Raw genomic sequence first — 13,480 nt, 5'->3', positions numbered from 1 at the left:
ATTAAAAATCATGTTAAGAACCAAATTGTATATAAATACAGTAAAATCTTGTGATAACACTCATTATAGTAAATACTATGACTTCAGATTTAAAATAATTGACAGTTGGCTCCCAAATCCAGAGAACTACAGGCAAGTTAGCTGTGCAGCCATGCCTGAATCATTTAATTAAAGTCACAATAATACCATCCTGTATTTTAAGCAATTGAATTATTTCAGACTTTAATTATGTGTTACATGTTACAGTGTTTTACTGTAATATATGGTGTTGGGGTGTGTGTGTGTGTGTGTGTGTGTGTGTGTGAGGAAGATGTTTTCATTGCATATAAACACTTTTATAAATGAATTATTTTCCAAAGTCTTTTTCAGACATTTAAAATAGGCCATAATTAAGAAGACAACTGATAAAGGACCATTTTGGGCAGCAGATATTTAAAGAACAATTCAGGTTCAGGAAGCCATTAAATCTAGCGATTTTCCCATATTTATTATTTTTCAGTTTCACATCAGTTTTATGTACTTCAGTCACTTTATCCGCTTTTAATGTTTCAGACAGAGTGCATCTTCTGTAACTTATTTCCCTAGTATCCTGTCCCCTTTTACTTAAATGCATTTAATCCTTAAAAGACCTAGAATTTACATCATAAAAGGGCAAGATGGTATAGAAGAAGGATATAATGTGGGAGTTTTTACTCTCTACTGCAATGCTTCATGCTAGTTTTAGTCATTGAATTCTCTGAAATTTGATACTAACATATGTAAAAATCATACAATAAACATGTCCTAATTCACTGGGTTAATGTAATTGAAAGAAATTAGTGACTATGCAAATATGAGATACTAGGTTTTTTTGAACTATAAAAATTTTTTCTACCAAAACAATCATCCAACAAAGCATTTTTAAGCATCTGCTTAAGTACAAAACATGTTTCTATGCTATGTCTGTAAATAAATATAGCACATGCAGAATCTGCCTCACAAAGCTTGTAAATTTGTGGTCAAGGTCACTCAGGCCCATATTTAACACTGAATCCACAAGAAATATAAATTGAATAAGTTATATTTGGAGCTGTAGTCTGTTCTGATAAAACACATGTTTCTATGACACAAATTAACTCTTAGGTGATTGTTAAATGGGGATAATTTTGTCAGTTTAAATTGAGAGTTGGGTTGATCCGTATGCAATTTGAAGCTAGAATACTTTGCATAGAATTTTAACCTTCTACAGGAAAAGACAAGACTCTGAGTGCAGCTGCTGTACAGGCTGGAGGACTGCCACCTGCACAGGGGTTCCGTCCACAAAGAAGTACACCTTGTTGTTTCTGCAGAAATATTGTCTTCCAAAAGTGTTTGGTAGAATTCTCCACTGAAGCCAACTGATCTGGAGTTTGCTTCACTGAAAGGTTCTTAACTACAAATCCAACTATTTTAGTGCAACTCTACAGTTAAAAGATACAATGTGGGGCTTCCCTTGTGGCGCAGTGGTTCAGAGTCTGCCTGCCGACGCAGGGGACACGGGTTCATGCCCCGGTCCGGGAAGATCCCACATGCCGCAGAGCGGCTGGGCCCGTGAGCCATGGCTGCTGAGCCTGCGTGTCCGGAGCCTGTGCTCCGCAACGGGAGAGGCCAAAACAGTGAGAGGTCCGCGTACCGCAAAAAAAAAAAAAAAAAAAAAGTTACAATGTGCATGTGGGTTCAAAATAGTGTTGCTTATGCTCCAGTGCCCTACAGTTTTTAAAGAAATAAGGGTTTTTTGGTTCATTTTTCATCCGGACACCTGTCCCACCACTGCATTCTTTCTTCAGGTAATGCAAACAGGTACAGTAGTCAGAACTGGCAAGCAACTGATGCCATTCTAAAACCATATTTTTTCTTTTAAAACTAAGCTTTAATTACCAGGTTAATCTTGTCCATTTGATTGTCTCTTTCTTTGGGAAAGCTCTAGTTTACACCTCATTCCCCAGAAAACAGATCCTGAGGCCAAACTCAGATGGTAGTGCTTTACTGAGGGTAGAGTTCAACTGAAAAAAAAAAAACAAAAAAGCCCACAACAACAAAAAAACAAGAATAAGGGGGAAAGGAAAGTGGGGTATGAACAGAAAAGATGCATAAATACAAACTTGTACATAGTGAAACCCGGCCACACTATCTCAGTTTTTCAAGATATCTCTACAGAGATTATGGAACTGCTGTGTCTTAAAACAATCCGTAAGTAGGGAGGAAAAGTGAAAAACCTTATCTTCCAGTTCCTTTATATCATTTTTCTTTCATTGATCCAAATTTTCCCCAGAGAGAGAACCCCTGTTCCAGACTGTATTTCTCCAACTCTCATATTTACCAGAGATATTCAAAGGTTCTGTACGTCCTATCACATTGAATCTGGACTCAGGAACTGCTGTGATTCCCACCAAAACCCAAACATTGCCACCGGAAAGACTGAGTCACATATCATGACAAGAGATAAGGTCACAATGTGGGGTAAGACTTCATGACCCTGGAATGGCCCAAGGCATTCATCCAGGAAGCAGGGGAAGTAACTAAGACTAAAGTGGCATCTACGGTTAAGGATATTCAGGAGGGCAAATAAATCCAGCCTGAGTGGCTTCTCATAAAAACAGGCTTCTGCTGAGCCCCAAACACTATCAGTACCTCTTATAAGTTCCAGATATGTCAGCCCACGATACAGACACAGCTTATACTCAAGCTAGGAATTCCTGGCCAGAATCCTTTCTAAGGATTGAGATCAGGAACCCTATCGTTTATTTGAATTTAAGCACACAGGATATTGCTCTAGTTTTCGTCTGTTGTGCAGAGCCTTGGAGAATCAGCTTTTAGGAAGGCTGCTCTGGGTCCTACCTCCAGATATCCACATGTTGATGCTGGATTCGGTATTGGTATTGGAATTGGAATGGAACCAAACAATGGTATTGGTAATGGAACCAAACAACCTTCGCAGCCCAGGAGAAAAGTTGTATGGGCTTAAAAATAGAGAAACTGTTAATTACATGGTTAGATGGTAGGGTGCTATAGTGGTTTCATAATCTCACATGAATTGAGAGTAATGTGGCACCTTAGGTTTGAAACTGTAAAAACATTTGTAATGAATATGGTTCTTCAATGTTGCACTCTTCCTCCCTTCCCAAGCTGATGTTTCCACCATTACTGGAGTAATTTCCAGGACTCTGAAGCAAAGATCAAGGTAACACTAAGCAGTGCTTTTGATTTTCTATTCCTTATTCCATTGAAATTCTTCAGAAGAATACTCCCTAGGATTGTTTCTATCACTGCTAGAGTGCCTATTATGGAAGAGGCCCTACTATGATAAGACCAAGATCTTGACAGGAGCAATGTCATTTTCAACCCTATTACAGCTGCATGCAGCTCCAATAGAGGAGCCTTCTGATGCAGTATCTGTAGACTCTATCCATGCCACAACATCTATCAATCCCACCGTTGGGTGGAACAATGGAGTTGTCTTTCTCTAAACCTAAAATAATACCTTTTGTGTAAAGAGGCTCCTAAGTTAGATTTCTCTAAGTAGCAACTAATCTCTTTGGAAGACTCTAAAACTTCCTTTGAGAATTTAAGAATTTTGGAAAAGCATTCATTCCCCTCATTTATTCTGGCTTCAGGTGAGGATTTCTTTTTCTTTTTCAGAAGTTTATATACTCATTGAAAGGATTAAAAATGATAGAGTAGACAAACTTTCATATTCATTTTCGTAATTCTCCATCTTTGCAGAAATCTGAGTGTTTAAATAAGTCATTTTATCTGTAGCACCTGTACAGCTGAAGACATTCTCACTAACTCCACCAGAAGTCATTATGGTAAGTTTAATTTTGCATCCATTTTCTTTTTTTTTTTTTTTTTTTCTCCCAAATAAAAAAACGAGTCTTTATTATTACATTTCCAACTCATAGAACTCCAGGCTGAATATGACTGGACATATATACACACACAATCACAAATTTCTGGAGTCATCTCCCACACCCCTTCTCACAATTTGGCCGAGTTATGTCTCAGGAAATCTTCCAGTTCAACCCCATACACCAGCTTGGGATAAACAGAAACCCTGAAGTCTTGTGGTTTTACCCGCCACTCCAAAGTGCTGTTACAGGTGGAATATCTGCTGGAGGAGGTATTTTTGCTGGGTTAGAATACAGCTGCAGACTCTGCGTGTGGTTAGAATGTGCGTCTGCATGCCTTCTGACCTGCAGGCTTTGTGCCTTCCCCTTTCATTGTCTTGTTCTATCTCTTGCCACACGGGTTGCCTTGCAGGCTGTAATAAAAATGTATCTTCTATTCAGAATCATCCTGGAGGGCAGGTGGTGCAGATGGGTAGGACGGCTACATATTAAGTTACTGAGTCTACAATTGAGAAATCTGCACTCTGGGGTTCTAACTCAAAATAAATATTATTTCAAGGTAAATAAACTACTTGGCTGGCTAGTGAAATGCTTAATTCTTTCTAAAACCATAACTGCCAAGTAGACTTGTGCTTTATGCTACATCCCAAGACAAAAATCAGGTAACCTACATCTTCAAAATGATCCACAGAGCATCCCTTCCTATTTCTCCCCTCACTGCTGAGAAATGCCTCTGGAGCCTGAAGTTTAATATACGCAGCTGGGGTTACTCGGTGCTCAGGTAAAAATCGCCAAAAGGCCCAACCTTGATTAACACCAACTATTTATTTAAGCCTGATGGTACCTGGATGGAGGCTCTCAATGGGAAAAGGAAGGATGTAGCACGTGGAAGCTTGGACGAGCTGAGGGCAGCTCTGCTAACAGACTCACAGGGCACAATGGGACGTGACCATTGAAGCCAGCAACCTTCTGAAAACATCACTATCACCTTCAAAACCCATGCTTTTTTTTTTTCTAATCAGGAAATCGGGGGTGAGGGGAACATTCCAAGAACAAGGGCAGCCAACCTTCATGAGGTACCAGGACATGCTCTGGCAAAAATATTTTCACCTTCCTAAAGTTATATGCTGTCTTCAAGTCCAACTATATTGTGTACGTGTGTGTGTGTGTGTGTGTGTGTGTGTGTGTGTGTGTGTGTGTGTATGCTCCTTTTCTGAAAGCAGAAAAGGGAACAATTTTTTTTAACTCCGAAGTTGGTAATATTTGTAGAATATTATTTTGGTTGGTTGTTGTTTATGACTCAGAACACAGATGAAATCAAAACTTCTGCAACTGTCCCTAAATTCACATCTTTAAAAGGTCCTTTTCTCCATTCACATGAATTCATCTGAATCATTGCCGTCCTGATTTGAAGACATATTCTCAACTTTCATTAGTGATGAATAGCTCCTAAGTTCGTCCATCTCCCTCTTCTTTTTCATCTCTTCCTTTTCTTTCCTTTTCATTTCCTGAATCTGGGCTTTCTTCTCATTCCTCTCTTCGCGGTCTCTGCATTCTTTCTCTGCCTCTAGGTCTGGGAACCGCTCCATTTTGGTCTTTTCCAATCGGTTCAGGATCTCATTCACTTTCTTCTCTACTGTCACAATTTTCACGTCCTTCTGCCTGTGAAAGCCTATCTGTCCCACATCCATGTCGGCCGTTTTCTTCAGGTTAGACCACGGGGTATAAACCACATTGACATTGTTCATCTTGCAGCCTTGAATGCTATTGGCCTTCACAAGATGGGCACAGTCCATCAGTACTTCCTTTGGAATGTCTTCTATTTTCTCCCCCTTATGTAATCGAAGGTATACATGAGCCGAAGAGAGTTTGTCCACATGAAACCAAATATCTTCAGGCCAGCCATACTTTATCAGATCTTCATTTTCATATTTATCCTTTCCCATGTAAATAGTGTAAGCAGATGAGTTAACGCTGCTGCTAGTGAAGTAGAACACCATGATCCCGGCGACGGCACGCCGACTCCAGCGCCGAGCAGCGGCACTCAGCCCTGGAAGATCAAGATACCGGAAGCGCCTGCATCCATTTTCAAAGCAGAGTACACAGCTGGGAACTCTCTTAAGGGCATCTGTAACACAAACTGCATCCTTCTCCCTGTAGACTCATCATGTCAAGCCTAAGACTCATGGCCTATGGCTGCCACAAAAAGTTATGAATATTAATACAAACTGAAACTCAAGGGCCCCCAGTGAATTATGCTATGAAACAATTTATTGTGCATACCCAAAGATTCATTCTGAAGAAATAAAAAGACCAAGTCATTTCTGGGTTCTTTCCTCTACTGACACTGACTCAATATTTCAAGTGGGATAAAAAATGTACATAGTGATTGTTTCACTCTTGATAAATGATAAAAAGCTGATAAACTGCCCCCCCACCTGATTCCAGAGTTTTGGAGAATCTTAAAAACTGTGTAGAACATCTCCCACTCCATAACAAACCATCCTGAGTCTTCAGATCTCAAAGACAAACTCTCATACTTCTGCACTCCCTCTCAGATTTCCAAAACAAAGGCAGGGTATGTATGAAATACTGTTTGTCGGAAGCTGGAAGCTGCATCCTTTTTTGTTTTGTTTTTGTTTTTGTATCACTCTAATTTTTTGCCATACCCCCAAGTGTATGCCTCGGTGAGATATCATTAATTGAGAGAAATGAACCTGGGGGCGCAGGCGTTCTGACTGCTATCACCATACCTAAAACCTATGGGCAGTATCCAATTTCATTATAAACATTAGCAAAAATGTCTACAAGCAAACAAACAGCAGCCAGATAAAAAACATTAATTGAATTGCATTCAACCTGACTTAAACTTTTAACCAGCAGACATAGGGTGGTAAGCAGTTTTAATGTAAAGTATCTATTATTGTGAACTTAAATTGATACAGACAAACAAAAGGAAGTAACAAATATGTAGACATAATTCAATTAACAGCCATTGAATCATACTGTTTAGATGAACCACTTGTCAGAAATTGTTAATTATCCATAGCTCCAGAATACCAAATCAGGAAACATCTTCTAATTAACGACTGAACATAATTTTGTTAGCTCCACATTGCTTTGTATTTATAAATGACTAACTTATATGTGTATATTTTTATGTTTTCTCCCATTAAGTTAAATCAGTATGTTTTACCTTCTTCATTTTAAAGATGAGTCAATTTAGGAGCAAAGAAAACCAACTTGTGCAAAAATTCTCAACTAATTAGAAGACCTACAGTTCTCAACTCAGGATTACCTACCACTGAATATCACACTCTTGAGAAATAATTTTCCTTTTCTACCTCATTTATCAGATATCTCTCCTCTGCACTAAGACACTTGCCCAGACCCATTCTCTATCCTAAGATATTTTATCCTTAGTGTTCCTACCTCCTATGACATTTCCAGGGTCATAAGAGAGTTGGCATCCTTATATCTCATTCGGGCACTTACAACTTCATTCTTCCATCCTCAAACAAGAATACAACTTCCTCTGATTCCTTATCTGTTGTTCAAAAGTTAATACCTATCTCTATGGAGTTAGTCTAGAATTCTGAAAAAAAAAAAAAAAGAATTTTGTAAAAGGGGAATAAATTAACAGTACTTACTTCCTAGTGCTATTGTAAAAAGTACTATAATTATCAAATGTAAATTGTGTGGTCCATTTAAACACGTAGGTATTCAATTAATGCTTGCTGTTGTTGTAGAAGTTTTTGTTAGCAGGGCCTATCATGAGGCCAACCATTCCTCTGAAATCTGTTTGTTTATTAAATTAGACATGTAAAACATACATTAGGTTCTCCCAAAATTATGGTCTTGAGCAGAGAGAAGATATATCAGCTGGGAGACAGGAGTTATTTTAAAATCTCTATATGAAATAAATATCATAAAATTTCAAAATCTATTAAGTAGTACTTAAACTTTTAAAAAGTAGCTGTGCTTTAGTAACCATAAGGGAGTACAATGGCCCCTGTACTTCTCCAGTTATGCTGCCAGGGGCACTAAATACCAACACAGTTATATTAGTCAACCCCAGCCAGTTCTAATCATTCTCCTCTATTCATTTTTAGGCCCAAGACGTTCAAACTCCAGTGTTTAAGTCAGAAAAGAAAATTAAAACAATTGTGGAACAAAAAGACCTTCCTTAATCTTGCAATTCTTGAATTCTGAGCACTGGTTTGTCTTTTTCTCTAAGACTCATCTGCTTCTTCCTACCTTTATTGAACCAATGGCTAAAGTTGCAATAATCACAGAGATTAGGGGGACTAATAGTTTTAGAAAAAATAAGAGAAAAAAGCTAATAATATGTATGCTTGAAAATGGTATGAGGCACTCCCTTTTGTGCGAGCACCGGAATCACAACAAACTGCTGAACCATCATTGACAGGAAGACACTGGAAGTCACCAAAAAAGATACCCCACACCCAAAGACAAAGGAGAAGCCACAATGAGATGGTAGAAGGGGCCCAATCACAATAAAATCAAATCCCATAATGGCTGGGTGGGTGACTCACAAACTGGAGAACACTTATACCACAGAAGTCCACCCACTGGAGTGAAGGTTCTGAGCCCCACGTCAGGCTTCCCAACCTGGGGGTCCGGCAATGGGAGGAGGAATTCCCAGAGAATCAGACTTTGAAGGCTAGTGAGATTTGACTGCAGGACTCCGACAGGACTGGAGGAAACAGAGACTCCACTGTTGGAGGGCACACACAAAGTAGTCTGTACATCAGGACCCAGGGGAAGGAGCAGTGACCCCACAGGAGACTGAACCAGACCTACCTGCTAGCGTTGGAGGGTCTCCTGCAGAGGCAGGGAGTGGCTGTCGTTCAATGTGAGGACAAGGACACTGGCAGCAGAAGTTCTGGGAAGTACTCCTTGGCCTGAGCCCTCCCAGAGTCCTCCATTAGCCCCCACCAAAGAGCCAGGAATTTTCAGGGGTTGGGTCGCCTCAGGCCAAACAACCAACAGGGAGGGAACCCAGCCCCACCCATCAGCAGACAAGTGGATTAAAGTTTTACTGAGCTCTGCCCACCAAAGCAACACCCAGCTCTACCCACCACCAGTCCCTTCCATGAGGAAACTTGCACAAGCCTCTTAGACAGCTTCATCCACCAGAGGGCAGACAGCAGAAAGAAGAACTACAACCTGCAGCCTGTGGAACAAAAAACACATTCACAGAAAGATAGACAAGATGAAAAGGCAGAGGGCAATGTACCAGATGAAGGAACAAGATAAAACCCCAGAAAAACAACTAAATGAAGTGGAGATAGGAAACTTTCCAGAAAAAGAATTCAGAATAATGATAGTGAAGATGATCGAGGACCTCAGAAAAAGGATGGAGGCAAAGATCGAGCAGATGCATGAAATATTTAACAAAGACCTAGAAGAATTAAAGAACAAACACCTAGAAGAATTAAAGAACAAACAAACAGAGATGAACAATACAATAACTGAAATGAAAAATACACTAGAAGGAATCAATAGCATAATAACCGAGGCAGAAGAATGGAAAAGTGACCTGAAAGACAGAAAGGTGGAATTCACTGCCGTGGAAGAGAATAAAGAAAAAAGAATGAAAAGAAATGAAGACAGCCTAAGAGACCTCTGGGACAACATTAAATGCAAAAACATACACATTATAGGGGTCCCAGAAGGAGAAGAGAGAGGGCAACGACCCGAGAAAATATCTGAAGAAATTAGAGTCGAAAACTTCCCTAACATGGGAAAGGAAATAGCCACCCAAGTCCAGGAAGTGCAGAGAGTCCCAGGCAGGATAAACCCAAGGAGAAACACACTGAGACACACAGTAATCAAATTGACAAAAATTAAAGATAAAGAAAAATTACTGAAAGCAACAAGGGAAAAATGACAAATAACATACAAGGGAACAACCCTGAATAGCCAACGCAGTCGTGAGGGAAAAAAACAGAGCTGGAGGAATCAGACTCCCTGACTTCAGACTATACTACAAAGCTACAGTAATCAAGGCAATATGGTACTGGCAGAAAAACAGAAATATAGATCAATGGAAGAGGATAGAAAGCCCAGAGATAAACACACGCACATATGGTCAACTAATGTATAACAAAGGAGGCAAGGATATACAATGGAGAAAAGACAGTCTTTTCAATAAGTGGTGCTGGGAAAACTGGACAGCTACATGTAAAAGAATGAAATTAGAACACTCCCTAACACCATGCACAAAAATAAACTCAAAATGGATTAGAGACCTAAATGTAAGACCAGACACTATAAAACTCTTAGAGGAAATCATAGGGAGAACACTCTTTGACATAAATCACAGCAAGATCTTTTTTGATCCACCTCCTAGAGTAATGGAAATAAAAACAAAAATAAACAAATGGGACCTAATGAAACTTAAAAGCTTTTGCACAGCAAAGGAAACCATAAACAAGACAAAAAGACAACCCTCAGAATAGGAGAAAATATTTGCAAATGAATCACGGACAAAGGATTAATCTCCAAAATATATAAACAGCTCATGCAGCTCAATATTAAAAAAACAAACAACCCAATCCAGAAATGGGCAGAAGACCTAAATAGACATTTCTCCAAGGAAGACTTACAGATGGCCAAGAAACACATGAAAAGCTGCTCAACATCACTAATTATTAGAGAAATACAAATCAAAACCACAGTGAGGTATCACCTCACACCAGTTATAATGGGCATCATCAGAAAATCTAGAAACAACAAAATGCTGGAGAGGGTGTGGAGAAAAGGGAACCCTCTTGCACTGTTGGTGGGAATGTAAATTGATACAGCTACCATGGAGAACAGTATGGAGATTCCTTAAAAAACCAAAAATAGAATTACCATATGACCCAGCAATCCCACTATTGGGCATGTACCCAGAGAAAACCATAATTCAAAAATACACATGCACCCCAATGTTCATTGTAGCACTATTTACAATAGCCAGGTCATGGAAGCAACCTAAATGCCCATTGACAGATGAATGGATAAAGAAGATGTGGTACATATATATACAATGGAATATTACTCAGTCATAAAAAGGAACGAAATTGGGTCATTTGTAGAGACATGGATGGATCTAGAGACTGTCATACAGAGCCAAGTAAGTCAGAAAGAGAAAAACTAATATCGTATATTAACACATATATGTGAAACCTAGAAAAATGGTACAGATGAACTGGTTTGCAGGGCAGAAATAGAGATACAGCTGTAGAGAACAAATGTACGGACACCAAGGGGGTTAAGTGGCAGCGGGGGTGGTGGTGGTGTGATGAATTGGGAAATTGGGATTGACATGTATACATTAATATGTATAAAATGGATAACTAATTAGAACCTGCTGTATAAAAAATAAATACAATTCTAAAATTCAAAAAAAAAAAAGTAGGTAGTATGAGGGAAAAAGTTTACTCAACACGATTGAAATCAGATTATGAAAGCCACTCTGGAAGGACATTGGCTTATAAAGTTTAAATGTGAATGTGCTATGAGCAGTGTGTTTACTTCTAGTACTTCTAGTAATCTAGTCTGTAAAAAATAAACACAGAAATTTTGGTCTTCTAAGTGACAGAAATCTAACTGCAGCTTAGGTGCAAAGGGGGATTCCCTGATTAACCAAACTGAGAAATGAAATGTGAAGAAAGGCAGGATGGTTGCCTTGGAAGTATGAGAAACTAAGGACTAGAAGATTTTCAGTTCTCTCTTTCTCTCCCTTCTTCCACCACCCCCTCAATTCTCTCCTCATTATCTCTTTTTTTTTTTTAAGGATAGATTTTTTAAATATTTATTTATTTATTTTTGGTCGCATTGGGTCTTCATTGCTGCACGTGGGCTTTCTTTAGTTGCGCCCAGCGGGGGCTACCCTTCATTGTGGTGCGTGGGCTTCTCAATGCGGTGGCTTCTCTTGCTGCAGAGCACGGGCTCTAGGCGCGTGGGCTTCAGTGGCAGCAGCACGCGGGCTCAGTAGTTGTGTCTCATGGGCTCTAGGGCGCAGGCTCAGTAGTTGTGGCACACAGGCTTAGTTGCTCCGCGGCATGTGGGATCTTCCCAGACCAGTGCTTGAACCCATGTACCCTGCCTTGGCAGGTAGATTCTTAACCATCTGCACCACCAGGGAAGCCCGTCTACTCATTACCTCTTAAACACAAAGGAAAACACAGCCACTGGTAGAACCCAATCTTTTCATTTTACAGCATCCACTACCAGAAAAACAATCGATAATTTAGAAAAAGCCTCTGTAACTGATCCAAACAATTGTGGCAAGGAAATCTGGGTCTTGTAAGAAAGTTACTAATTTCAAGGTTTCCACTTATATGGGGATAGGGATAGAGAAGAGATCCCTGTAGAAGGAGAAAAGAGGAGTTTGAGCAGAATATATATATATATATGTATTACATATGTAATATATGTAATATATGTATTAATCTATGATGTAATATATCATACACAAAAATCAATACAGGAGGATTGTAGAGCTAATCATGAAAGACAAGAAAAAGCCTTCTATTAATAATATACTTCCATAAATTTTTGACAGGAAAAGATTCCTTAAGTGGGACATGAAAATAACTAACTACAAATACAAAGCTTGATAGATTGGACTACATTAAAACAGGATCTTCTGTTCAGAAAACTCATGTTAAGAAAGTAGAAAGGCAAGGTGAAATATTTACAATACATGTAAGTGATAAAGCACTTATAACTGCAATTTATAAAATATTTCTACAAATTAAAAGTAAACTACACAGAAATATCATAAAACAACATGCAAGAAGCTTCATGTATCATTTTTTAGAAGGCAAGTCCAAATGGTCAATAAACACAACACTTGCTTTACTCCATTAGTTATCACTGAAATTGCAATAGAGGCCATTGTGCTCCTGCCTATATCTCTTCTAATTTAACACTAATTTCATCCATATCTTTCAGCCTTGCTCAGACAGCATCTTGCCTTAAGAGTGTGTCATGTATTTCTATCTGCTCCAGGGCTTCTCCAATATCAAGAATGCTAATAAAAGCCTGCTGAGCAAGTACAGAAGTACAAAGAGGCTGGGGTAACCCTCTACCAAAGGAGGACTAGAGTCAATAAATAATTGTCCTCCTAGTTGATCCTTGAGCAGACAATACTGAGTGGTATTCTGTACACTCTTCAGAAGGTCCTGGACAAGCCCTAGCTTCCCACAAAGGTGATTTTGTAACACACACTTACACCGGGTTTTCATTTTTCAATCACTCCCAAAGATCCTTCATTCTTTCTTACTTGAATTGCATCCTGCACATAAGTTATTTTTTTAGGTTCTGCTTTCAAAAAGAAACTCAACCTAAGGCAGGCATACAAATTAAGACGACAGTAATATTCCTTTACACATACACCAGAACAAGTTAAACTAAAACCTACAGTTGGTGAGGATATGAAACAACACTCTTGTACAATGCTGATGGGAGTGCGACCGGTATTCGTATTTTGGAACATTCGCTAAGATAGACCACATACTGGGCCAAAACCACATCTTAACAAGTTTTAAAAAAATAAGAATCATAAAATGCAACTCTAAGATTTAAAAAAAAGTCTG

General features: G+C 39.1%; 1 protein-coding gene across 1 annotated transcript; it reads right to left on the bottom strand.

Moving 5' to 3' along the window:
• Positions 1-4,086: 4,086 nt before the first annotated feature.
• LOC132436337 (coiled-coil domain-containing protein 25) lies at positions 4,087-5,930 on the bottom strand. Its single transcript, XM_060029191.1, has one exon. The coding sequence runs from the start codon at positions 5,864-5,866 to the stop codon at positions 5,240-5,242; it is 627 nt and encodes a 208-aa protein (XP_059885174.1). The 5' UTR covers positions 5,867-5,930; the 3' UTR covers positions 4,087-5,239.
• Positions 5,931-13,480: the final 7,550 nt, after the last annotated feature.

This window comes from Delphinus delphis, chromosome 13 (assembly GCF_949987515.2).
Source record: "Delphinus delphis chromosome 13, mDelDel1.2, whole genome shotgun sequence".
In the NCBI taxonomy this organism is placed as follows: Eukaryota; Metazoa; Chordata; class Mammalia; order Artiodactyla; family Delphinidae; genus Delphinus; species Delphinus delphis.
The sequence above is the reverse complement of the archived record's forward strand: the minus strand, read 5'-3'. Positions and strand labels throughout refer to the sequence as shown.

What these genes read in the sequence shown, in the direction of transcription:
- LOC132436337 (XM_060029191.1), bottom strand. Translation starts at nt 5,866, where the DNA reads ATGGTGTTCTACTTCACTAGCAGCAGCGTTAACTCATCTGCTTACACT.